Here is a 27,544-nt window from a genome sequence, read left to right as displayed (position 1 = left end):
GGCTGTGGGCACATGTGCAGATGGGACCACTGACATCAGCTGGCTTCAGATAGACCTATGCCTGCATTGCTCTTGTCATCATGTCCCATGCTCAGTGACATCAAATGGTTTCTTAAAGCATGCCCCACACTGTCTCAGTCTGTCTCACTCCCTCCCAGCCACCCGAAGGTTGCAAGAGCAGCAACTCATATACCGCTTGGGAACCCTGCAGCCCAATGGTATCAATGTGGACTTCACAAGCTTCAAAATCTTTCAAGGTGCTGTCAGAGAAGCCTTGATGAGTGACTGCAGTTCTCTTTGTGTAAAATTATTTTAGCTTGTCCTTTCCTGGGGATTGAATGGTCAATCAATTTGACTATTGTTCCCCAAGTGAATGAATAAATCGCTTAGTTAAATTCATGTTCGCCAATGAGTGAATGGTCAGATTGTTTAGTTTCTGTTTTACAGTAAATGAATGATCAGTTAGTTTGATGTAGTCTGTGTTCCACCAGTGAATAAAGTCTCAATTAGGTTAGGTTAGAATGCTCCTGCAGTAAATGAATGACCAGTCTCTGTTTATGTGGCCATTCTCTGAATGCCCCCAGTCTGTGTATATGTGCCCAATCTATGTGTGTGTGCACAGTGTGTGTGTGTGCCCAGTCGTTGTGTGACCATTCTGTGTGTGCCCAGTCTGTGTACATATATGCCCAGTCTGTATATATGTACCCAGTCTGTATATATGTACCTAGTCTGTGTGCGTGTGTGCCCAGTCTGTGTGTGTGTGCAGTCTGTGTATCCGTGTCCAGTCTGTGTATCTGTGCCCAGTGTGTGTGTGGCCCAGTCTGTGTGCGTGCCTATTCTGTGTGCTCAGTCTGTGTGTGTGTCCAGTCTGTGTATCCATGCCCAATGTATGTGTGTGCCCAGTCTGTGTGTATCCAGACTTTGTGTGCGTGGCCAGTCTGTGTGTGCCCAGCCTGTGTGTGTGTGTGTGCCCAGCCTCTGTGTGTGTGTATGTATATGTGTGTGTGTATATGAGTGTGTGTGTGTGTATGTATGTGTGCCTGGCCTGTTTGTGTGTGTGTGTGTGTGTGTGTGTATGCGTGCCTGGCCTGTGTGTGTGTGTGTGTGTGCACGTGCCCAGCCTCTGTGTGTGTGTGTGTGTGTGTGTGCACGTGCCCAGCCTCTGTGTGTGTGTGTGTGTGCCTGGCCTGTGTGTGTGTGTGTGCTGTATGTATGTATGTGTGGTTTGCTGTCTGTGTTCTTGCTGCTGCCCCTGGAGTAGACAGTGCGGGGCGCAGCAGTGACATTGTTGTGAAGAGACAGAGCGATACAGAGAAACCGGAACAGGGCTGGGCTCAGAGTGAACTGCCCGCACCTCCCTCCGCAATCACACTCCGTTTTGGGCCTGGATAGGAGGCACCGATGTCGGCTACAGCTAACCTGAGCACCACCCGGAAGATGGTCCAGCAACTCCGCTCCGAGCTGGCCATCAAAAGGCTGAAGGTGAGATACAGAGAGAGATGGAGCCCCGGATCAGGGCGTGGGGCTGACTCTCCAAAACGCCATTCCTGCAACATTCCCCGGTCCCGGGAGAAAGCAGGAAATGGAAGGTTTTGAATGGGAGAGGGACAGAGGAAACCTCGTGTGGTTTCTCAACCCCTGCCTTGACCCCCCACCCCGAGTGGAACCGCTGCCTCCCCCACCCCTTTCAGATATTACCCCATTCCGGGAGACAGGAAAGACTGCAGATGCTGGAAACTCGAGCCTGGGTTGGACTGACGAAGGGTTTCAGCACCAAACGTTGACTTTTCTGCTCCTCGGATGGTGTCTGACCCACTGTGCACCTCCAGCTCAACGTTTATTGGCATTACCCCATTCCTCCAATCTGCTTAATTCAGGTCTGATTCCCATCTGAAAGGGATACACCTCAGGGTGAGTCAGAGAGAGTGAGTGAGTGTGTTGTGTTAGAGGAGAACTTTGTTTCTCACACTTATTTAACCCCAGGTTATTATGCCCACTCAAAAGCCAGGTAAAGAATTTCATGAGTTCTTTTTATGAACCTCATCCTCATCTCTTTACTTGAAATCTGGAGCACTCCGTGCCCACTGGACATTAATTTCTTCTCTCTACTTTCAGTGAGTTGCTTTATCACGTTTTCAGAAACAGCTCTTACATCCTTCTAGGTCTGTGTAATTGATCTTCTGGGTGGTCTGTCATTCTAACATGAATCACCTATTTTTGGCCTCACTGTTAGAATTTAGTGCTCATTTCTTCTTGTGAGACTCACCATGTTTGATAGGGATTTGGGCAGTTCCAGGTTTGAAGACTACAATGATGGCACCTCTGCATTTTCTCCTGCCAAACTGCATCTCAGTTTATAAATAGAATATTCAGACATCAGTGCAAACCCCGTCCCCCCAGCCCCGTTCCTTTTCTTTCAAGAGGGATAGACGTTGTCTTTAAGAGCTTCCTTGAACTGGGCAGTGCAGAAGATTTGTAAAATTCCATGTCAGGACAATGAGGAAGCAAACTTCTAACCTTCTCAAAATAAGTAATGTTATGGCATTTTAAATTGCAGATCGGACCCAATATTGCGTTAAATCTCACTGCAAGGAATGAACATTTGCTTTTGCTTGTTAAGAGCTCTCACTGAACTCAATTGACTGCTGTTGCAAAGCTGCTTGTTTCTGTCACGTTCAGCACTCTTTTTATTTGCTGTTCTGTTCACTGTTTCAGTTTCTGGAATTGATACACTTGCTGTTACGGCCTGACTGTGAATATTGCCTCACATACACCCTGCAGCAATCTTATTGACTTGGATTGTGTAAAACGTGTGCTGTGTGGAAGTCCTTGTGAAACAGCGGTACTCTTTGTTATTTTAATTGTCTCTGGGTGCCTGTGTAACTCTAGGTTTTGTAAACAGTTCCCATTGTCTGTAGTTTAAATAGTACATCGTGACTGTGCTCCTGCACATCAAGATCAGCAACATATCACAAAATCATTTTGTTTCTGCGTCTCTTCCACAATTAAAGTTGTACATTTTACACGTTGGGAGAGGAAACTGAAATGGTAGTGCGTTGCAAACAGCACCTAATTGCATCATTTATTTTATAATATGGTTTGCAGCCCATTGGTACCACAGCTCACTCTCCCAAGTCCTGTAACCATTGGTGTGCATATTGTGACATCCTGGCCTGACAAGCTTTTGTTATTGATTTGGACTGTAAATTGATATAAATTGAAGGTAATTGTTATTATCATGTTAGTCTTGGAGCTGTTGGCTTGTTCAGTATATTCAGAGACAAAGTGTGGAGGTGCTGGTGTTGTAATGGGGTGGACAAAGTCAGAAGTTACATGACACCAGGTTATAGTCCAACAGGTTTATTTGAAATCACAAGTTTCGGAGTGCTCTGAAAGCTTGTGATTTCAAATGAACTTATTGGGACTTTAACCTGATGCCTTGTAACTTCTGGCTTCAGGAACAAAAACAGAAATTGCTGGAAAATCTCAGCAGGCCTGGCAGTATCTGTGGAGAGAGAACCAGAGTTAACATTTCAGGTTGAATGACCCTTCTTCAGAGCTGATTGTAGCTGGGAAAAGGATCGTTTTTACGTAGAAGATAGGGTGAGGGAAGGGAGTAAGGAGAAAATGGTAGTTAGAGAGACACCTAAAGAAGGAAGAACAGATGGACAGACAAAGGAGTGGTTAACAGTCAGTTTAGGAATGTCAGCTACTAACAGTCCCTATTGGTAACTAATATGATGTGTTTAATACCAGACCATGCCATTTCCCTGTAACTTTGATTTCCAGACTGATCAAGGAGCTTTTAAAATGTGCGTTAGATTTTGGACTGGGTAATGGTGGAGAAAATGAGAATTGTCATGTGGAAAACATTACAAGGTATCTGTGCAAGAACTGAGCCCAATGTAGGTGAAAGGACACTATGCAAGATGCAATGGTTCAGGTTAGCTGCGGGGCATTTTAATAAGATTAATAAATGTGGAGGAGGGAATGAGCCCCAAGCAATAAGGGCCAAGTTTGTTGAATGTTCCCCATCCGCGATGGGCTGAGGGGGGTTGGGAATGCCTGGAAAGTCAGAGTTGGAAACAGGGGTGTAGGGAAGGGGGTAAAAGAGGAGGCAGTGACATAGGGGTAGTGTCACTAATAATTCACTCCCAGGTGAATATTCTGGGAACATAGATTCAAAGGCACCATGGCTCAGTGGTTAGCGATGCTGCCTCACAGCGCCAGAGACCCGGGTTCAATTCCATCCTCGGGTGACTGTCTGTGTGGAGTTTGCACATTCTCCCCGTGTCTGTGCAGGTTTCCTCCAGGTGCTCTGGTTTCCTCCCACAGTCCAAAGATGTGTAGGCTGGGTAGATTGGCCATGCTAAATTGCCTGTAGTGTTCAGGGATGTGTAGATTAGATAGGTTATCGGGCGATGGGTCTGAGTGGGATGCTCCAAGGGTCGGTGTGGATTTGTTGGGCCAAAGGGCCTGTTTCCACACTGTGGGGTTTCTATGATCTATGATTCTATGAAATCCTGCCACTACAGATGGTGAAATTTAAAATCAGTAAGAACTGGAATAAAAAAACTATTTCATGGGGATTGGATAATAGGAACTGCAGATGCTGGAGAATCCAAGATAATAAAATGTGAGGCTGGATGAACACAGCAGGCCCAGCAGCATCTCAGGAGCACAAAAGCTGACGTTTCGGGCCTAGACCCTTCATCAGAGAGGGGGATGGGGTGAAGGTTCTGGAATAAATAGGGAGAGAGGGGGAGGCGGACCGAAGATGGAGAGAAAAGAAGATAGATGGAGAGAGTATAGTTGGGGAGGTAGGGAGGGGATAGGTCAGTCCAGGGAAGACGGACAGCTCAAGGAGGTGGGATGAGGTTAGTAGGTAGATGGGGGTGCGGCTTGGGGTGGGAGGAAGGGATGGGTGAGAGGAAGAACAGGTTAGGGAGGCAGAGACAGGTTGGACTGGTTTTGGGATGCAGTGGGTGGAGGGGAGGAACTGGGCTGGTTGTGTGGTGCAGTGGGGGGAGGGGACGAACTGGGCTGGTTTAGGGATGCAGTTGGGGAAGGGGAGATTTTGAAACTGGTGAAGTCCACATTGATACCAGTAGGCTGCAGGGTTCCCAGGCGGAATATGAGTTGCTGTTCCTGCAACCTTTGGGTGGCATCATAGTGGCACTGCAGGAGGCCCATGATGGACATGTCATCTAAAGAATGGGAGGGGGAGTGGAAATGGTTTGCGACTGGGAGGTGCAGTTGTTTGTTGCGAACTGAGCGGAGGTGTTCTGCAAAGCGATCTCCAAGCCTCCGCTTGGTTTCCCCAATGTAGAGGAAGCCACACCGGGTACAGTGGATGCAGTATACCACATTGGCAGATGTGCAGGTGAACCTCTGCTTAATGTGGAATGTCATCTTGGGGCCTGGGATAGGGGTGAGGGAGGAGATGTGGGGGCAAGTGTAGCATTTCCTGCGGTTGCAGGGGAAGGTGCCGGGTGTGGTGGGGTTAGAGGGCAGTGTGGAGCGAACAAGGGAGCCACGGAGAGAGTGGTCTCTCCGGAAAGCAGACAGGGGTGGGGATGGAAAAATGTCTTGGGTGGTGGGGTCGGATTGTAGATGGCGGAAGTGTCGGAGGATGATGCTTTGTATTCGGAGGTTGGTGGGGTGGTGTGTGAGAACGAGGGGGATCCTCTTAGGGCGGTTGTGGCGGGGGCGGGGTGTGAGGGATGTGTTGCGGGAAATATGGGAGACGCGGTCGAGGGTGTTCTCGATCACTGTGGGGGGAAAGTTGCGGTCCTTGAAGAACTTGGACATCTGGGATGTGCGGATACAACGCATCATCCTCCGACACTTCCGCCATCTACAATCCAACCCCACCACCCAAGACATTTTTCCATCCCCACCCCTGTCTGCTTTCCGGAGAGACCACTCTCTCCGTGGCTCCCTTGTTCGCTCCACACTGCCCTCTAACCCCACCACACCCGGCACCTTCCCCTGCAACCGCAGGAAATGCTACACTTGCCCCCACACCTCCTCCCTCACCCCTATCCCAGGCCCCAAGATGACATTCCACATTAAGCAGAGGTTTACCTGCTCATCTGCTAATGTGGTATACTGCATCCACTGTACCCGGTGTGGCTTCCTCTACATTGGGGAAACCAAGCGGAGGCTTGGAGACCGCTTTGCAGAACACCTCCGCTTGGTTTGCAATAAACAACTGCACCTCCCAGTCGCAAAGTATTACCACTCCCCCTCCCATTCTTTAGATGACATGTCCATCATGGGCCTCCTGCAGTGCCACAATGATGCCACCCGAAGGTTGCAGGAACAGCAACTCATATTCCGCCTGGGAACCCTGCAGCCTACTGGTATCAATGTGGACTTCACCAGTTTCAAAATCTCCCCTTCCCCAACTGCATCCCTAAACCAGCCCAGTTCGTCCCCTCCCCCCACTGCACCACACAACCAGCCCAGTTCCTCCCCTCCACCCACTGCATCCCAAAACCAGTCCAACCTGTCTCTGCCTCCCTAACCTGTTCTTCCTCTCACCCATCCCTTCCTCCCGCACCCCCATCTACCTACTAACCTCATCCCACCTCCTTGAGCTGTCCATCTTCCCTGGACTGACCTATCCCCTCCCTACCTCCCCACCTATACTCTCTCCACCTATCTTCTTTTCTCTCCATCTTCGGTCCGCCTCCCCCTCTCTCCCTATTTATTCCAGAACCCTCACCCCATCCCCCTCTCTGATGAAGGGCCTAGGCCCGAAACGTCAGCTTTTGTGCTCCTGAGATGCAGCTTGGCCTGCTGTGTTCATCCAGCCTCATATTTCATGGGGATTGTTGTCAGTTGTTAAAGCCCATCAAATCAATTAACATTCTTCACAGAAGAAAATCTGCCAAACCTGCTCATTCTGGCCTCCATGTGACTCCAGACACACAGTAATGACTCAGTGCCCTCTGGGCATGGGCAATAAATGCTGTACTAAATGTTTACAAGCTCTGTTTGGTGCTTCATTCTTTTAGGTTTGCTGTCGCACGTTAACCCTTTAATGTACAGAATACTGAGAGGCCTGGATAAAGTACACATGGAGCAGATGTTTCCACGGGTGGGAGAGACTTGGACCCAAGGGCACAGCATCAGAATGAAGGGACGACCCTTTGGAACTGAGATGAGGAGGAATTTCATCAGCCAGAGGGTGGTGACTCTGTGGAACTCACTGCCTCAGAGGGCTGTGGAGGCCAAGTCATTGAGTGTCTTTGACACAAGATAGTTATGTTCTTTATTACAGTACAGTTCAGCACAGGATCAGGCCCTTGGTCCCATCAAGCCTTTGCCAATTCCTAATCCTTATTTAGATCCTCTGCTTAATGCTGATATGCAGTTTCCATTCCTCTGTTCACTTCCTGTTCATGTATCTATCAAGATACCTCTTAAATATTGCGAACGTGCCTGCCTTCACCACCTCCAATGCAGGTGTGTTCCAGGCACTCACCCCCCTCTGGCTGAAAAGCTTTTCCCGTAATCTCCCCTAAACCTTCTCCCTCTCGTCTCGAACCTGCACCTTCTTGTAATTGACCTATCCACCCTGGGAAAAAGCCTCTGAAAAACCTGTCTACGACTCTCAAAATTTTGTAGATCTCGATCAGCTCACCCCTCAGCTCCTGTTTTTACAGTGAAAACAATCCGATTTTATCAAACCACTCCTCATAACTAAAACCCTCCAAACCAGTCAACATCCTGGTAAACCTTCTCTGCACCATCTCCAAAACATCCATATCCTTCTGGTAGGTGGCAAACGGAGCTGGGTGCAATATTCCAAATGTGGCTGAAGTATAGTTTTGTATAGCTGTAACATACCTTGCACATGTTAATATTCAATGTCCTGGTCAATGAAGGCGAGCATGCTGTATACCTTCTTGCTCACCTTATCCACATGTGTTACCACATTTTCAGGGATCTGTGGACCAGTATGCTCAGATCCCTCTTTATACCAAATGTCCCCAAGCATTCTGCCATTTATAGTACAATTCACAACTGAATTTGATCTTCAGAAATACATCACCTTGCATTTGTCTGGATTAAACTCCATCTGCCATTCCTCTACCCAAACTTGCAGTCAATGTAGATTGACCAGGACATTGAATATTAACACGTGCAAGGTATGTTACAGCTATACAAAACTTTACTTCAGCCACATTTGGAATATTGCACCCAGCTCCGTTTGCCACCTACCAGAAGGACGTGGATGTTTTGGAAATGGCGCAGAGGAGGTTTACCAGGATGTTGCCTGGTTTGGAGGGTTTTAGTTATGAGGAGCAGTTTGATAAAATCGGATTGTTTTCACTGTAAAGACTGTATCCTTTGACAATCCTCTTCACTATGTGACCTACTCGTCTAATTTTGTTGTCATCCGCAAACTTACTAATCAGACCACCTACATTTTCCTCCAGATTCGTAAAGGGAACAAGGGTAATGGAGGGCACAAAGGCAAGAGACTAGGGTTGAAAAACATATCAGACATGATTGAATGGCAAAATAGACTCGATGGGCCGAATGACCTAATTCTGCTCCTATATCTGCATCTCAGAGGAGATTTAAGTAGGCAGAGGAAGCTTTGCTCTGTATGTACCCTGTGCTGACCCTGTCTTGGGAGTTTTGTTTTTGATGGTGACAGTGTAGATAAAGCTTTACTTTCTGTTTAGAATTGTAGTGGGAGCTTTCACTTACAGTTTGAAAGAGAAGAGTGTGGGTTTCCATCCAGGGAACTGAGAAGTGAGACAATATCATTGTCTATATTGTGTCCATAAAGAGCAAAACTCCCCCAACAGCAGCAAACAAATTCCCAGGTTGCTTTATGGGAACTTTACCAATCACAGAGAGAGGTATTAGGAACAAGGCCCTGAGGAAAGAGATTAGTTTAAGCAAGTGTTGAAAGGAAGAGGTGGAGAGATCGAGGAGGGAATGCCAGATTTTAGGCTGAAATTGCTAAAGGAATGAGCATAAATTAGTGTTGAGGAGGCCAGAGTTAGAGAAGTGCAGAGGTGTCTCGTGGTTTGATGAGTCTGAAAATGACAGAAAGATGCAAGGCCAGGTAGGGATTTGATAACAAACGTGAGTATTTTCAAACAGAGGTATTGTGCAACTGAGGGACAAAATAGGTCAGTGAGCACAGGTTTGAAAGGGGGCTTGGGCATTTTAGTCACGATGTGAAGATGCTGGCCTTGGACTGACAAAGGAACAGCATTCCAAAAGCTTGTGATTTCAAATAGACCTGCTGGACTGTAACTTGGTGTTGTGTGACTTCTGACCTTGAGCATGTTAGGACACAGCAGCAGTATTCCGGGTGATGCCCATTTCACAAGAGGTTAGAATATGGCAGTGTTGGCATGGTCAAACTGGAAGGTGGCAAAGGCACAATTCAGTGTTTCAGAAGGAGCGGAGCGGATTATGGGACGAGATTAGCTGATTTTTACAGAGGTGGTGACAGTCAGTCTTTGGTGAAGTAGGACATTCGGTCTGGTTTACTCTCGGCTAGTTGCCAGAGAGAAATGCAGCTGGCGGTTAAAGGACAAGGTGTGTGATGCTGACAGAAAACAATAACTTCCTTCGCAACAAGGTGGGATCGCAGATGTGTCGTCTGCTGTAGTATTGGCTAGGTAGCTGTATGATTTACAGGGAGTGCAGGAGTTGAGGGAGCTGGTGATGCTGTGTTGGGTCTTGCCAGTTTACATGTGAAAACTGATATTGTGTCTTTGGATGGTATTATTAAGGGGAGTACATAGAGCGATTGGAGGGGGTCAAAGATTGGTCCCACAATCAGAGCCTGTAGATCAAGAAGAGAAGGCATTGCAGGTGATTTTCTGATGATAATTAACTAAGAATGAAGGTGTCCTGACAAAGTTGTTGCAATAAGGAATAAGCCTGACAGTATTTAACTGGACCATGAACTGGTGGTGGGTTTTAATGGTCTGAAAATAATGTGGTGATATAAACATGGTTCTGTTGCATTCATCACCAAAGGCAACTCTCAATCCTTGTTGCATAGCTCTGCAAACCCCACCACATGCTGCCTTTTGACTGACAACTGCTTTCAGAAGTTACCCAAAAATGGTATCTGAGGAGTCCCCGCGGTTTCTTAGGGACCAGCAGTAGGCCATTCAACCCTTTGAGCATGCTTTGCCATGCAATCTGATCATGACTCATTTCTCAATGCCATATTCCCACTTTCTGTCCTCACCTGTGGATGCCTTTGAAATCTTGATATGACATATTCTCTGACTTGACTATGATGGCCTTCTGCAATAGAGACTTCTACAGGTTCGGTACCCTTTGAATGAAGAAGTGTTTCCTCCTGTCAACCCTAGCTGGTCTACTCTGTAGCCTGATACTATGTCCCTGAATCTGGACTCCCCAGACAGGGAAAACATCCTCCCTGTGTCTAGAGTGTCCATCCTGTTAGAATTTTGTTTATTTCCCTCTCCTGCTGAAGTAAACTGTTTGGCTGTCTGAATCCCTTACAGATAAAATAATTTGCTTTAAAAATTTTGGAACCAACATAAGCCATGATGACAGTGAAGGTGCTAATTGTGTTCCAAAGAACGTCAATTGAAGTAATGTTCAAATTTGTAGCTTTGACCTGTGAGATGTGATTGATGTGCTGCCTTCTCCTTTCACTCTCCTCTCCAGCTTTGGGATTAAGAACAATTGCAACACTGTATATAGATTTTCTTCGAAGTCTAATTTAAGGAGACATGGATGATATTAAACTTGCTTATGCTATTTCTAGACTACAGATCTAGTCTATAAAATGTGAGGCTGGATGAACACAGCAGGCCCAGCAGCATCTCAGGAGCACAAAAGCTGATGTTTCGGGCCTAGACCCTTCATCAGAGAGGGGGATGGGGTGAGGGTTCTGGAATAAATAGGGAGAGAGGGGGAGGCGGACCGAAGATGGAGAGAAAAGAAGATAGGTGGAGAGGAGAGTATAGTTGGGGAGGTAGGGAGGGGATAGGTCAGCCCAGGGAAGACTGACAGGTCAAGGAGGTGGGATGAGGTTAGTAGGTAGGAGATGGAGGTGCGGCTTGGGGTGGGAGGAAGGGATGGGTGAGAGGAAGAACAAGTTAGGGAGGCAGAGACAGGTTGGACTGGTTTTGGGATGCAGTGGGTGGAGGGGAAGAGCTGGGCTGGTTGTGTGGTGCAGTGGGGTGTTTGGTGTTCTCATTTCCCCGTTTAAACTCGTATTATGCTTGGCATAGGACTTTTCAAAAAATTTCTTCTCTGTGTTTCAAGTAACATGCATGAATGTGTTGCTAATCTTCCTTGAAATCAACATGACACATGCAAGAATTCTTGAAATTTGGCAACCGCAATCATTTATACTACAGGAGAGAAGTATGCTGGTTGGTTGGCATAATAGTCGACTTGCAAACAAATCAATGCTTTCTTTTCCTGTTCTGTAAACTGTAATCATTTGAAATTTGGTATTCTTGCACTTAGGGGCGTAGAGATGTACAGCATGGAAATAGACCCTTTGGTCCAACTCATCCATGTGGACCAGGTATCCTAAATTATTCTAGTCCCATTTCCAGCATTTGGCCCATATCCCTCTGAAGCTTTCCTGTTCATGATGAGTGTCAGATGAAACATTCAAATTAGTCAGCATTCAAGTTATGGATTGCAAAGAGATTTTTTTCTCTTTAACGCCATAACTCCTTCTCCAGCTGTTCCCAAATTCTCTTTTACTTCCTCAAATAATCTTCATACTTTCTATCCCCAATCCAGTTTGCATTATTTTTCTTGAGCTATTGGAATGATATTACTTCCCTTTCTTTTCCTCCCCATTGCTTTGTAGAGCACTATGTCGCTATTTACACGTTCCTATGATTTTTATCCAACTTTGCTGAAATATGCAGCTCATGCCATGATAGGACAAAAAGGAAATGAAGGTATAGACTACAGTAGGAAAAGAAATCATAGGCAGAATCTTAATGCAGTGGAAACGGCAAAATGATATTGTAAGAAGACAAGGAGGGATGAGGTTGAAAATAGATTGGAACATAATGTAACTCTTTTGTGTGTTACTGACTGATTAATGGGGAGATCAGGAAATCCTCAGCTGGAGACAGTGTGAGTGCCAAAGAAGAGGATTTCTGGGGTTGGGGTTGGGGTTGGGGGTTGGGTGAGTGCGGTTGGAGATACCAGCGAGAATAAAGACAGAGCGGCTGAATAGGGGTTACCTTCACTTCAGTGGTGCATTACCAGGTCCATATGGATTGATGAAGGGTCTAGGCCCGAAACGTCAGCTTTTGTGCTCCTGAGATGCTTCTTGGCCTGCTGTGTTCATCCAGCTTCACGTTTTATTACCATATGGATTGAATCCTTGGTTGCTGATGGCTGGCAGGTTGGGAATAATAGTACTTCTTGAATACATTCTTTAGATCCACACTGGATTTTTGCTTTGTTTTTAAGTTGATACCCAGGGCATGGAGTCACTAGCTGGACCAGCATTTATTGCCTGTCCTTAGTGGCCCTTGAGAAGGTGGTGGTGAGCTTCTTTTCTGAACTGCTGCAGTCCTCCTGCTGTAGGGAGACCTACAAAGCCCTTAGGGAAGGAATTCCAAGTTTTTTTTATCCAGCAACAATGAAGGAACAGCAATATATTTCCAAGTCGGGATGGTGAGTGGCTTGGAGGGGAACTTGCAGCTGATAGTCCTCCCATGTATATGCTGCCCTTGGCCCTCTAAATGGTAGAGGTTACAGGTTTAGATGTTGTAAATAGTAGACCATGCTGCTATTGAGCATTGGTGGCGGAAGGAGTGGGATGTTTGTGGATGTGGTGCCAGTCAAGTGGAGGCTGCTTTGTCCTGGATGGTGTCCAGCTTCTTGAGTGCTGTTGGAGCTGCGCTCGTCCAGGCAAATGGAGAGTATTCCATCACACTCCTGACTTGTGCCTTGTTGGTGGTGGGCAGGCTCTGGGGAGTTAGAAGGTGAGTTACTTGCCACAGTATTTTTAGCATCTGACCTGCTCTAGTAACTGCGTGGGACTAGTGTCAAAGGATTGGAGGTTTGCAAATGTGACACTTTTGAACCACGAAGTGAGAGAGGAATCTGATGCTGGGCTACACAATATAGAACATAGAATAGTACAGCGCAGTAATAGGTCCTTCGGCCCAGCTTTTGAGAGTTTGGTGCAAGCAGCTGGCCATATGCTACAGGATCCTACAATGGGGAGTAGTATTCTGCCTGATTGGAAGTAAATTGCAGCCTGTCCTCGGCCTGTAATTAGGAGCAGGATTTTTTTCTCTCCAATCCATTCAAATCTTTCCGTACACTCCCACCTCTTCCAGTGGCTCAGTCATTGCCAAAATCTCTGGCCCAGACACTGTTGGCAGCTGCAGCTGACGTCTCTCCATTTGAAGACATAAAATGATTCTTTTGTTCCTGTGCTGTATCTTAATTCCTATGAGCCACTCTTTGTTAGCCAGAACTGCTTTAGAACGAAAGATAGAATAGAATTTGTACAGTGCAGAAAGAGGCCATTCAGTTCATCAGATCTGCACTGACATCCAAACAGCATCCCACCCTAACCTGTAGCATTTCCCATGGCTAATACATTGAGCCTGCATATCCCTGGCAAATCCACCTAAACTTCCCATCTTTGTTTAGTCCAAAAAACCCTATCTCCACAACCTTTCAACTTGAAAGTGACGGAGTGGTCTTAATCTGTCTGTAGAATTAATTAACTCTCGAGTTGCCACCTTATTTTTATAAACTACTTGTCAGGAGAGAGCAGAAAATGTTACTGTAGTCATCACGGCAACATAAACTAGGCATAGACTTCGGACATCGGGCCCATCCCGTCTGCTCTGCTATTTGATCGTGGCCGATATGTTTCTCAGCCCCATTCTCCTGCTTTCTCCCTGTAATCCTCGATCTCCACGCGAATCAAAAACCTCTCTGTCAGTTTTAAATACATGCAATGACTCGGCCTCTGTAGTAATGACTTTTGTAGATTCACTACCCTCAGAACTTCCTGGAACTGGAGTGTCTTGTGCAGTGTTACTTAGGGAACAGCCTTCAAACAGGAATTGCTCACAAGCTCCTCCAATTTTCAAAATGGCTGGGATAGCTGGAACATTATCACCTCCCCCTGGGGCTGTGCCCAGTACAGGTGGCGAATTGTAGAGTGAGGATCAGGTCGAGAGAATGACTGGGACTGGGACATATGCACTTGCAAGGATCAGATGGCCTGTATCTTTACTATACATGCTGTGTAATGGAGTAGCTGCTTGTATGTGGTTTGCCAGGTCCCTTTGTAAACCAGTGTTCTTTTTCTCATTGAGGGCCAGCTCACTGTTTCCCCTCACTGCTGTTTACTGTGATGTGTCATAGTGATGGTGTGCAGCTTTTGTTTATAGCTGCACACTCTTCACTCCCTTTCCAAGCTTCAATTTTCAGATGGTGTCACAAAGCAGTGGAAGGAGGAGGGAGTTTACAGCTAATGAATTGCAAGTGTTACACAGGAAGCATATTTTCACAATATGGAAGTAATTTGGCTCACATGCAACATTCTCACTCGCTCGCTCTTTCTCTTGAATGTACTGTTGCTTTCCCAGAAGTTAATACACGTGGCTTACTCAGAAAAGTGAGGAGGACTTCAGCTCCTCAACACTCCCCAAGATCTCAATTCCAACATAATAGAAGCCCAAGGACGATATTTTGTTGGAAATTATCAAAAGTGAATATCTCTGCCACTCTTTGTCCCAGTATAATCCTGATGTTCCATGAGATGAATATATTTTCCCTACTTCGCCAGACAGATCATGAACCAGTCTCCTGCTGCTGTGTAATGTAATTTTACTTGGTGCTTTAAGGTTCACAAAACTCAATGTGAAATTCTGACCACATTATTAGTCAAGAAACTGATTATTTCCAGCAAAGTTGAGCCCACCATGGAGAGAACTATAACTCTTGTCCCTTCTCTTTCCCTCCCTATCCCTGAATTTTTTTTTCCCCCACCCCCAACCCAACCCCCCAAAAATGCAGGTATCTCAAGCAGCTGCAGATCTGAAGCAGTTCTGTTTGCAGAATGCCCAGCAGGATCCATTACTGACAGGAATCCATCCAAACACCAATCCATTCCGGCCAGCCAAACCCTGTTTGCTCTTGTAGCTGAAATGGGATTCTACTTTCTTTTGGTGAGTAAACCTGTGATTCTTCGAAAGTGTAAATACTCAAGTGTTGTTGGTATTTTTAAATGTGTTTTTAATTCATTTACCGGATGAGGGCATCTCTGGCGAGCCCAGCATTTATTGCCTTTCCCTAAATTCCAGAGGGCAGTTGGGAGTCAACAACGTTAATGTGGGTCTGCAGTCACATGTAGGCCAGACCAGGTAAGGATGGCAGTTTCCTTCCCTAAAGGACATTAGTGAACCAGATGGTTTTTTTCCCAAAAATCAACAATGGATTCATGGTCATCAGTAAATTCTTTAATTCCAGGTTTTTAAAATTGAATTCCTGCTGAGGCAGGATTCGAACCTTGGAACATTTGCTGAGTTTCTAGATTAGTCTAGTGATTAATACCACTAAGGTTTCGCAGTAGATCTGTCGCTGGGGTTGTGGGTGTTGAGGTTGGTTGGCTGGCTCGCTGAGCTGGTTTATTGTTTCACAGATGTTTCATTACCATGCTTGGTAACATTCTCAGTGCAGCCTCTGATGAAGTGTTGGTGTGTTTTCCCGCCTGGCTTTTAAACTCTGGGTCCATTGTGATGGATTGCCTCACTTCCAGGTTTCCTCCTTAGTGGAATGTACATGGGGTCAAGTTAAATGAATTTATTCAGAGCATGCTTCGTGGAGTGGCATGCTTCCAGGAATTCTCATGCCTGTCTCTGCCTGGCCTGTCCCAGGATCTTGGTGTTGTCCCAGTCGAAGTTGTGGTTCTCCTTGTCCGTGTGGATTGAGATCAGTGAGTATTGTTCGTGTCTTTTTGTAGCCAGTTGCTGTTCATGTTCTCTTGTTGTTAGTTTCCTTCCTGTTTGTCGATGTAGTGTTTCTCACAGTCTCTGCAGGGGATCTTGTAGATGACATTGGTCCTGTCCATGGCAGGGAGTGGGTCTTTGGTTTGGGTGAGCAGTTGTCATACGTTTGATGTGGGTTTGTGTGCCACTCTGATGCCCAGCGGTTGCAGATGTCTTGTGGTGAGTTCCGACATGTTCTTGATGTAGGGTAGTGTGATGAGTGTGTTGGGGCATTTAGCATCCTTCTGATGCTGTTCCCGTAGGCATCTCTTGACCCAGTTCTTTGGATACTCATTATCCTTGAACACTTGGAAGAGGTATTCCTCCTCCTCTTGGTGTAGTTCCATGTTTCTGCAGTGTGTTGTTGCCCTTTTAAGTAGCGTTCGCACGCAGCTTCGTTTGTGTGTTGGGATGGTTACTGTTGAAGTTCAGTATCTGGTCAGTGTGTGTGTGTGGCTTTTCGGTGTCCTTTCGCTTGCAGTTCCCCATTTGTTTTGCGCTGTCCCATGACGTCCTTGAATACCACAGAGTGTACAATGTTAGTTCAGTTCAAAGGCCAGTTACAAGTCAATTATGTTGCTGTGGAGCGAGTGATTAGGCTGGTCATGTTAAATGTGGCAGATTACCTTCCCATCAGACAAGAGTCATCTAGATGGGTTTTCACTGCACTCGGTAGATTTGCTACACCAATTTTTTTATTCCAGAGTTATTTAAGTGAGTGAATTCAGTTCTCTAGCTGGGGTGGTAGGATTTGACTCCCGTCTGTGGATCGTATTTTTGTAACATCTCACCTCCAGAAAACGTAGATGTTAGCAGGAATAGGCCATTCAGGTAGGAGTGGTGAAAGTGGGATTATGGTCTAAATATGTCAATTTTCACAGAAGGATGGGTTTCCACAGTTAGACATAAATGTAATTTACGCTACCATTAAAATAACTTACAGAAATTGAAACAAATAAAAGCAGAATATAGCCGACACTGGAATCTGAAATAAAATCAAAAAGTGCTGGTGAATCTCAGCAGGTCTGGCAGTGTCTGTGGGTAGAAGGCAGAATGAATGTTTCCAATCTGGTATGATGCTTTGGTCAGCTCAGTTGGCTGGATGGTTGGTTTGTGATACAGACTGATGCTCACAGTATGGGTTTTATTCCTGCACAAGTTGAGATTACCATGAGGATCCCACCTTCACTGCTTCCCCAGCTCCCTGAGGTGTGGTGACCCTGAGGTTAAACATTCACCAGTTGCCTCCCTCGCTGTCCTGTCTAGAAAGGAGCTGGAAAATAATGTTTTTGTTTAATGCTGTTGACAGACGTTCGGGGAGGGGGTGGTGGCAGGCAGGAGTGAGGAGAACAATAGTGACAGTGTGCCCATGACATACAACACAGGGAATGTTCATGGTGGTAAAGGAGAGAGTGTGATGTAAAATGAAGGTGAGAAAGGGAGAAAATGTTGTCTTCACTGCTGAGTGCAGAGTCAACATGACACGGCCAGTGAGGGTAGGGATGTAAGAAAAGAATGAACTTCAGGAATAGTTTTTAAGAGGGTGCAGTGTGGGGAGGAGCTCCTTTAGGAATGAAAATTTAGCCTTGCTGAGGGTCTGCACTGGCCAGTTGGTTTCCATTATTCCTGCTATCGTTTGAACTTTACCCATCCTGTATCCTCTTGAGATGCCTCTGTTTTGAGGCAGTGTTGCAGATATGGCTTACTGTACATTAATCATTTGGTCCTTGTTTTTGCAGGTTTCTGGGTCATACGTGGGAAATTCACCCTTTGGTGCATGTTCAGGAAAATAATGAAGATGTTTACACTAATCTTGATTCTCAGTGGCCTTTGAACCATTGGATGAGCCATGTTGGAGCTGTTTTTAAAAGCCTCTTGAAATCTGTGCCAACTTTCCTTACCTTCACTTTTTTGTAAATTGCCTGTTCTTTGATACTGATCTCCACCTACCTCATTGAAGCAATGAGGTGCTGTACGTACAGTTTTTGTTGCTGTTTCTGCACTGGCCTGTTTCTAGAGAGATTTGCACCTGTCCATTGTTTAGAGGAAAATTTCAATAAAGATCTGAAGTGATTTATGTATTTTGTAAAGTTAAATGCATTGTGAAAGTTTACTGTATCTAATAACGTGCTCTAATGCTTATAACTTTCTACACCACTCCAAAAATTAATCTGGAATCGTTAAAATGAGGCTGTACATTTTGAGGCTTCTATCCCGTTAAATTTGTACCTTATTGACTTTTTGCTGTTCAGCCAGATGTCATTATTGGGCACTGGTCTGTGGTGGGAAGAGAGGAACTGGTTTCAAGTCCTGCCCCAGATCTTCAGCACTGCACTGGGGTGGAATGGTGGCTCAGTGGTTAGTACTGCTGCCTCACAGTGGCAGGGACCTGGGTTCGATTACCCCCCTCAGCCGACTGCCTGTGTGAAGTTTGCACGTTCTCCTCGTGTCAGCATGGGTTTCCTCCAGGTGCTTCGGTTTCCTCTCACAGTCCAGAGATGTGCAGGTTAGGGTGGATTGTCCATGTTAAATTGCCTGTAGTGTCCAGGGATGTGCAGGCTAGGTGGGTTAGCTGTGGAGAAGTTTGGCGTCAGGGTAGGGGATGGATCTGGGTGGGATGCCCTTCAGAGGGTCATCATGAACCAAATGGGCTGAATGGCCTGCTTCCGCACTGTAGGCTGTACGGGAGAGTCAGGGGTCAATCAGCAGAGTTGGCCAAATGGCTACTTTCCAACTCAACGTAACCCTAACACCACTACCAGCTGTGGTTACCATGAAGGGCCCACCTTCTCAACATGCTGACCCCCTATTTAAGCCACCACCTCTGTAATGTGAAGGCAGCCCTACCTTCCCTGAGAGAGTGCTGCACTATTGCAAGCATTGTCTTTTCGATGAGATTTTACACCTCAGATGGATTTAGAATGTACCATGGCACTATTTTTGAAGCAAAACACAGGGTTTATCTGTCACCTCCTAAACAATCAATATTACATGATCTGGTCATTATCACATTGCTATGTGCGTGCTTGTGGGAGCCTGTTACCGTGTTAGCTGCTGCATTTCTCCCACAATGACTGCTCTCCAACTGTATTTATGGGCAGGAAAGCACTTTGAGATGGCTGGTGGCTGTGAAAAAGAGTGCCATATGAATGCTAGAGATAGTAGGAACTGCCGATGCTGGAGAATCTGAGATAACAAGGTGTAGAGCTGGATGAACACAGCAGGTCAAGCAGCATCATAGCAGCAGGAAAGCTGACATTGGGTCTAGGCCCGAAACGTCAGCTTTCCTGCTCCTCTGATGCTGCTTGGCCTGCTGTGTTCATCCAGCTCTACAACCTGTTATTTATTTACCCTATATAAATGCTAGCCTGCCTCGTGTTGTAATGCCATTGATGTTAATCAGCATTCTTTGCAACTGAGACCTAGGAAAGTTAACAAGGCTTATATGGTCTGTTTTGAAATACATCAGCTGGAAAGGATTATAGTTGTAAAGGTGAATGAATATGAGCTCGCCAAAGTGATGGCTATTTCCTATATATTGTCAGCAAAGTATTAAGATTTTGTTTTAAACCAAGGGCCATGAGATAGTGAAAAGAAAATCAAGTATTACAGTGATATTACAGAAAATAAAAGCTTGTTTGAAATGATGCAGAAACAGAACTGATAGTAGGTTTTATTTTCACGTGTGGTCAAATACAGAGATACAGGAGTACAGCAAAATCTTTATAAAGTAACCGTTTCTGGAGCCATCTTAGGTACAAAGGTGTCTGGGTACAAAACCTTAGGTATAAGTTAGAAAAATAAAGTAGTAAGGTTAGAAGTTCAGCATACAATCATTCTAAAGCAGAGAGAGAGAGAAATAGCACATGGGGCAGATGGGTCAACGCTGGGGGCCTCACCCCGAGGGCGGGGGTCCACTGTGCAACCAACGCCCTCCCACCGAGGCCAGCTGTTTGTGCTGGGGACCCATCATGAGGCAATGGAGTAATTGTTAAAGGAAATGGCTTAAATTAAGGTTTGGCAATGACAGTAATGAGTATTCTCCTACAGGCACTGACTTTTGGCATATCATGAGCAATAGGGATGCAATCATGTGAAGTTTGCAAATATGAAAGGGTAATATTGGCAGGCTGCAAGTTGCTCATAATAACAGCTGCAAGTCAATGTGGGAAAGTAGTGTTTGTGGGCAGGGGAGGTTATTATAAAAGGCAATACTGTTCGTACTTCAAAAATAGAAGAGCTGGAAAGAAATGATCAGTGGTTCCGGGGAAGTTGAATCGAGCTGTGAAATAGTGCCTTTGCTTAGAAATAGTTACTTCTCTTATCACAGAAAGTGGAGTTGAGGGTCATCGGAGCAGCCGTGATCTCATTGCATGGCAGAACAGGCATGATGGGCTGAGTGGCCCACTTCTGTTCCTACATCTTGAGGTTTGAACTATAAATAAAGGATACAACGAGTGGGCAAGAACACAGTGGAATGTTAGTCCTGAAAGGAGGTCAGGCTTGGAGACTCTTAATACCTCAACATCACAAAACATCAGTGAAATTGAGGGTTTTTAAGGTAATGGATTGGTATTAGCTTTTAGCTATGGAGCTGAACTGCAGTGGGTGCTGTTTATAAAATCACTCAGTGCAACATGATGATATATTCCTCTGAAAGGTGGCTTGTCGTGTTGAGATTTCCGCAGCTTTTGCTGCAATTGGTTAGCTTTATTTACTGTCTGAAAGGGTCAGTGTTGGAATCTGCCATCCTCGGTGCTTTCTAGCCGCAAGAAAAGAATGTGTTCAGCCCCTTCTCGTGATCCTTAAGATCCTTCTTGTGCTTGGATCTTTGATCAGTTCCTCCAGATATCCCAGCATCATGCCAGCTCCTGCTTCCAAACCATCACCAGCAGTAACTCCTGCTCACATACCACTCTGCCTCTCCTGGCCCTCCTCTGTATTTCCTGCCCCCATATCCTAGCAACCCTCTGTACTGTCTTCCCTCTGTATCCTCTCCACCCTCTGTATCTCTTGTCCTCTCCTGTATCCCCTGCCCTCATACCTCCTTTCCCTGTATCTTCTCTGCCCTCTGTATTCCCTGTGCTTCTCCCCACCAACTTGGAGCCTTCAAGCATGTTCTGAAGATAAAGCTGAGCATTGCTGCTCCAATATCCACAGAATTACCTGAGCAACAGTTCAGGATGTTTGGAAATGCAGGGGCGTGAACACAAATGCTGATTTGCCCCATTTGTAACTTCGCCTCTTGCATTGCCAATTTGCTGCCACCACAAGCCTGTGTTTCTTGAGGTGAGTGAGTATATACAGAACTGAATTCAATCTCGTCACTGCTTCCCTCCACTTTCTGTAGAATGTGAGGTCCTATCAAACCACAAACTAATCCTTAGTAGTTAATCTCTTGTAATCTCCAATTTGAAAATGTCCGATTTACAAACACTGGTATGGACCAGTGTGATCCCACACATGGGTATAATTTTAAAGACCTGACATACGAACATTTTCTGTACTTACAAATGGCTATTTTGTTGTTTCCTGGACTGTGTTCCAATTTGTGTACAAATCTAGAATGGAACCCATTCACAAACAAGGGACTGCCTGGACTGCAGTCTCATTTTCAACTGAAATGGTGTTAAAGGGAGTGTAAAGCTAATTTATTTTCTGTAGAACAGTTGCGTGGGCCTGGATTGCTTTAGAAACATTCAGTATTCAATCCATCTGCTCCTTGAGAGTATTTGACATTGATTTTTTGCTTGATTTCCCTTCTCACTGAGGAAAATGTTAATCTTTCAGTTCAGCTAACTTTTGTAAACATCAAGCACTCCCATTTCAGAAATAAAAGTTCCCACTACTTTGCCTCCAAAAAAGAACTTATTTAAGTGTTGTCATTTAATCACACCTACATATTTTCCTAATCACTCTGTTCAGAGATTGAATCTCACGCACCTCATAGGGAGGTGATGGCCTAGTGGTATTATTGCTGGGCTGTTAATCCAGAGACTCAGATAATGTTCTGGGGACTTGGGTTCAAACCCCATCAAGGCAAATGGTGGAATTTGAATCTGAATCTGGAATTAAGAGTCTAATGATGACCATGAATCCATTGTCGATTGTTAGGAAAAACCCAACTGGTTCACTGATGTCTTTGAGGGAAGGAAACTGTTATCCTTACCTGGTCTGGCCTACATGTGACTCCAGACCCACAGCAATGTGGTTGACTCTTAAATGCCCTCTGGGCAATTAGGGATGGGCAATAAATGCTGCCTGGCCAGCGACACCCTCATCTAGTAAATGAATAGAGGGGGGAAAAGATCCTCTGGAGCAGGCAGTTCTTGAACCAAGCCCTCCTGGCTCAGAGGTAGGGACACTACTGCTGCAGCACAAGGCCCTTCACACTAACGCCCCATACTGGCTGCACCATGACTTGCATGGGCTTGGTGATTTTGTGAAACTTCAGTTGAGACCACGTACAACTGAGCAGAGGGACAGTTTTACTCTGACTGGGTCCAAAAGTGCCCGCTAGTAATATACAACTTAAATAAACACATCATTTACTTGATTCTATAGGCACATATTTCTTTAATTCCCACTCAGGCTGAAGTTCTGCAAAGGACTCTCCTTCTCAACCTCTCTCCTCACCTGGGACGTGGTGACCCTCAGGTTAAACTACCACCAGTTGTCCCTTGCTAAGGAGAGAGCAGTTCTGTGGTTTGGGAGGACCATGATGACTTTATCTTTTATTTTCTGAGGATCAGACCATGACATAGGAACAGATGTGGCCATTCAGCCTGTTGAGAATGTTCCATCATTCAATGAGATCATGGCTGATCTGACAATCCTCAATTTCACTTTCCTGCCTTTTCTCCATAACCCTTGATTCTCTCGCTAATGAAAAATCTCCCTGTCGCAGCCTTCTTTCAAATAAGTTAATTTATCCAAAACTTTAATCCCTTTGCACAAGTACATATACCTTGAGGCCTCTATTTTGGAGCAGGTTCTAAGGAAGTGTCCAAATGTCACAAACTAACATTTCTTAATGGAGTGCACTAACCAGCTCCTGCAGAATTTATTTTCAAAGATTTCAGTTGACACGAGCTTTGGATAAAAACTGAGGACTGAAATCCAACAACGTGCCATCAAAGAACCTTCATCACAGCTTTGATCAAAGTCGATGGAAGTCTGGCTCTACAAGTGGAACTTACCAACACAATCTCTCCAGTTCTCTCCACAAATTCACCAAACCTCAGAAGGAATTCCTCATCATGTGTCTTAAATATACAACCACTTATTCTGAGATTGTGTCCTCGTGTCGTAGCCTCTCCCATAAGGGGAAGCAACCTCTCAGCGTTCACCATGTCTAGTCCATTAAGACTATTGTATTTCAATAAGGTCGCCCTGCATTCTTCTTTATTCAAGTGAGTACAGGCCCAGCCTTATGAATTGTAGAACCCCTACAGTGCAGAACCCTCAGTCCATGAAGTCTGCACAGACCCTCTGAATGGCATCCCACCCAGACCCATCCCCATAGCTAACCCACCTAGCCTGCAAATCCATGGACACTGTGGGCAATTTAGCATGGCCAATCCCCTAACCTGTGCATCTTTGGTCTGTGGGAGGTAACTGGAGCACCTGGAAGAAACCCATTGTGAGGCAGTAGTGCTGAGCCACAGTGGCCCCCCTCCCCTACAGGATAGTCTCACCATTTCTGGAATCAACCTTCCCTGGACTGCTTCCAATGCCAGTATATCTTTTTGTACGTAAGGGGCTGAAAACTTGCATCTTAATCCCAGATACATGCATGAATCTGGAATCTTATCAATCAGTGTGAAATAAGCTTCCACAGAGAGTCAGGGTGAGGAAAGCTTACCCTAGATACCTTTGAAAAAAAGCAGGCAGAGCCTAATGTTGAAGTCCTGCTTTCGTTTCTGACAGGTCCCATTTTTGTCAGCGGGAGAAAGGGAGGTTTAAACAGTAACATAGGAACAGGAATATGCCATTCAGTCCCTCAAACTTGTTCCACCACTCATTGGGAATCATGGCTGATCTGTGGCCTGACTCCACATACCCGCCTTTGGCCCATATCCCTCAGTATCTTTGCTTAAACAAAGATGAAGAACAGCACAGGAACAGGCCCTTCGGCCCTCCAAGCCTATGCCAACCATCATGCCGTCTAAACTAAAACACAAACCTTCTGCCCTTATTTGGTCTGTATCCCTCTATTCCTCCTTAGTCATGTAACCATCGAGGTGCCACTTAAATGTCACCAACGTGCTCGTATCCACCACCTCCTCTGGCAGTCCAGGCTCTTCCCAACCTCTGCATGAAAAATCCCTCGTAAATCTCCCTTAAGCTTTCCCCCTCTCACCTTGAACCTGCGCCCCCTTGTAATGGAAACTTCAACCCTAGGAAAAACCCTCTGAAGAAGGGCCTAGGCCCGAAACGTCAGCCTTCCTGCTCTTGTGACTGTGCTTGGCCTGCTGTGTTCATCCAACTCCATACCTGGCTGACTCCGTAAAATATGATTCCCAAGATTATCTGAAATACTATTTGAAATTTCTCCTGTGAAATATCCTTTGGAAGTTGGTGGATCTTAGGAATAAAGGACTTTGTAAACTTGGTGGTGCCTTGAAAGGGTTAAAGTGTGCGATATGAAACAAATGCATATTGACCCAACTTGTAAGGTGAACAGCATGAAACACAACTCTGGATGGATATACTCAAAGAAATAGTTCAATTTAATTGCTCTAAAACTTTAATGCCTTTACACAAGTACATATACAAAGACGCCTTTATTGTAGATAAGGCTGTAAGGAAGAATGTACAAATTTGAGAATATAACATTTCTCAACAGAGACAATACTATGGGATTGCAGCAACCAGCTCATCCAGAATTTATTTTTGAAGATTCTAGTTGACGTCACCTATAGATAAAATTGAGGACTGTTTAAGTTGTTTGCAGAATATCTAAACTCCAAAGATGTGTAAAAGCAGTGCTGCCAAGGAACCTGCGTCATGGTGTCAACCAGTTCCGCAAAGTCTGGCTTTACAAGTGAAACTTCCTTCGACTCGTATCCATTTCACGACGCTGAAGAGACAGAAAAGCAACACAGATCAGCGACAGCATACAATAAAAAATAAAACCCTGCGTACACTATGTGACAGGTAAATCTCCTCGTCCCAGTTTGTGGATTCATTCCTCAACTAAAAAAGGCATTAAACACCTCCGCTCAGCTAGTTCATACATTGCACATTTTTGCATTCTATCCAACAGTTGAAGGATTTACAGCACTGTGGAACTGACGAAACACCTTCCCATTATCCATTCTTGAACCACTGGAGCATAATAATGTGAAACACTAACATTTCAAAATGTGTCTTCAATGGCCTTACTTGCTCCAACTTGCAAGCTTTAATCCCAAGAGGCTCAAATGACCAAATTATTCTGAACAATATACATGACCATAATGTTGATAGCAGCAAGCTTTCAAATCCTGACCCCCACATTACAATGAAATGACATAATGAAGTAATTTACATGATCAAACGTACTGTAACCCTTACATAGATATTCTCAATCCTTATAAAAATATCTTAAATTACATTTACAGCAGCTTTGAGTGATTAGAGGCAGCGAACAGATCATTAAAAGGATCAATTGGATTACAGGGTTAAAATTAAATGCAAAATAATGTCTGCTAACCCTTCCAAACAGACTAGCTCACAGTAAATGTTGTCCAAGCCATAAAAGAAACCTCGATAGCTGACCTTATGAACCCATTCGTATTCTCCATACTTTGAATCAAAGGTCCCTTTCTGTAAAGATCTCAGCTTCAGTGTGAAACGTGGTCCAAGTTCTTGAAGGCCCACTTTCTTCTCATTTTTAAATATGTACCTTTAAAATAAAAACAGTTAGCATCTGGCTCTAAATCACTCCAGGTATCAGTTCAGCGCAGTTCCTCCAGTGAAAACAAGTGCACTAGACAGGTTCTTGGGAGGAGGGGATGAGGAGAGTCCCATGTTTTACTCCTTCACAAGATGTGAGCATTACTGGCTGAGCCCACATTTTACTGCTCATTCCTAACTGCATGCGACAAAATAGCAGTGAGCTGCTTCTTAAATTGGTGCGGTAAACAGTAGGCTAACCCTAAATGATGGAAGGGGGTTCCAAGGTTTACACACAGTGACTGCAAGGGAGCAGCAATATTGTCAAGGTGGTGCATAATATGGAGGTGAAAGTTTACATAAAGTAATTTACAGAGTATTGGATCACTCGCCCCTCTCTGTGTCTAGACCCTAGAAAATTCTTAACATCTTATAGGATGTGGGCATCACTAGCAGAACCAGCTTCTGTACTGGGGATTAAAGGTTATGCAGAGTGGGGAGGAAAGTGAACCTGAGGCCAAGGTGCGATCAGCTATGACCATATTAAATGACACAGCAAGCTTGAGGGGCTGAGTTTCCTAGTTCATATTTTTATCACCCATCCCGTGCAGTAGGTGTATTTATTCCCCATTGTTAGGAACACTGTACAACTTCAACTAACATTTTACATTTTTCCTTAAGAGGCAAACATGCTTTTAGTTTTAATTCTGAGTCTTTCTTGTGAGCTTGGTGCTGAAACATTTGGAGGTCTGTCACACAGACAATTTCAATGAGGTTTTATAACCTGTAATGTGAAGGGACAGGGTTAAGTATTCAATGGAAAAATGGAAAAAGTGGGGGAAAAAAAATGGTGCTATTGACTAACGACAAGTGCAAGGTCATGCAAAAATCCGAAAAGGGAGCCTGTCAATTTGTATGTCTGTATACCAGACAGTGGAAGCTTGAGGGTTAAAAACAAATCCTGTAACAGCTGAAAACTTCTGCTCTTCGATTAACGTATTAGCGAGTTTAACTCTGAGTTTATTGTAGGAGTCTCAGAGAGATAACTGCTGAAGAAAACGCGTCAAAAGAAATTACCTGAAAGAAGCCGTACCAGCCTGAGTAAGGACTCAATGTGGAAACAGAATAAGTCTTTGTTGGGTTTGGTATTTATAAGTATATTACTGGGACAAATGGAATTGATGATTAATGAAAGGTACATAATTCTTTGAAACTTGAGTCATATAGACAGGGGGGGCTGAGCCAGCGTTGGCAGGCTTGCCTTCATTGCTCAGACCTTTGAGTATAGGAGTTTGGACATCATGTTGAAGTTGTACAAGACGTTGGTGAGGCCTCTTCTAGAGTACCAAGTCCAGCTCTGGCTTCCCTGTTATAGCAAGGATATAATTAAACTGGAGAGGGTTCAGGAGAGATTTACCAGAATAGGCCAGGCAGCGTCAGGGGAGCAGGAAAGCTGACGTTCTAAGTCTGGACCCTTCTTCAGAAATGAGGGAGGGAAAGGGAACTTTGAAATAAATAAAGACAGTGGGGAAGGTGGATGGAAGTGGATAAAGGAGCAGATAGGTGGAGAGAAGATGGACAGGTCAAGGAGGCAGGGATAGAGCAAGTAAAGGGGAATGTAGGTGGAGGAATTAGGATGGGGGGTTGGT

The 27,544-nt window shown here is 45.1% G+C and overlaps 2 protein-coding genes across 2 annotated transcripts in view; one reads left to right on the top strand and one right to left on the bottom strand.

The window, feature by feature from the left end:
- The first annotated feature begins 1,248 nt into the window (after positions 1-1,248).
- LOC125456432 (guanine nucleotide-binding protein G(I)/G(S)/G(O) subunit gamma-5-like) lies at positions 1,249-18,093 on the top strand. Its single transcript, XM_048539528.2, has 3 exons — positions 1,249-1,482; positions 15,046-15,197; positions 17,756-18,093. The coding sequence occupies exons 1-2, from the start codon at positions 1,402-1,404 to the stop codon at positions 15,169-15,171; spliced, it is 207 nt and encodes a 68-aa protein (XP_048395485.1). The 5' UTR covers positions 1,249-1,401; the 3' UTR covers positions 15,172-15,197; positions 17,756-18,093.
- Positions 18,094-24,757: 6,664 nt separating this feature from the next.
- Positions 24,758-27,544, bottom strand: part of rpf1 (ribosome production factor 1 homolog) — a 42,201-nt gene continuing 39,414 nt past the window's right edge. Inside the window, exons 8-9 of the mRNA XM_048539874.1 lie at positions 25,779-25,905; positions 24,758-25,098 (exon numbers count right to left, since the gene is read on the bottom strand). Of these exons, the coding sequence (XP_048395831.1) occupies positions 25,057-25,098; positions 25,779-25,905 (169 nt within the window). The 3' untranslated portion in view covers positions 24,758-25,056. The remainder of the gene's footprint in view (positions 25,099-25,778; positions 25,906-27,544) is intronic.

Source organism: Stegostoma tigrinum, chromosome 8, assembly GCF_030684315.1.
Source record: "Stegostoma tigrinum isolate sSteTig4 chromosome 8, sSteTig4.hap1, whole genome shotgun sequence".
Classification (NCBI taxonomy): Eukaryota; Metazoa; Chordata; class Chondrichthyes; order Orectolobiformes; family Stegostomatidae; genus Stegostoma; species Stegostoma tigrinum.
This window is presented reverse-complemented; position numbering and strand designations above follow the sequence as displayed.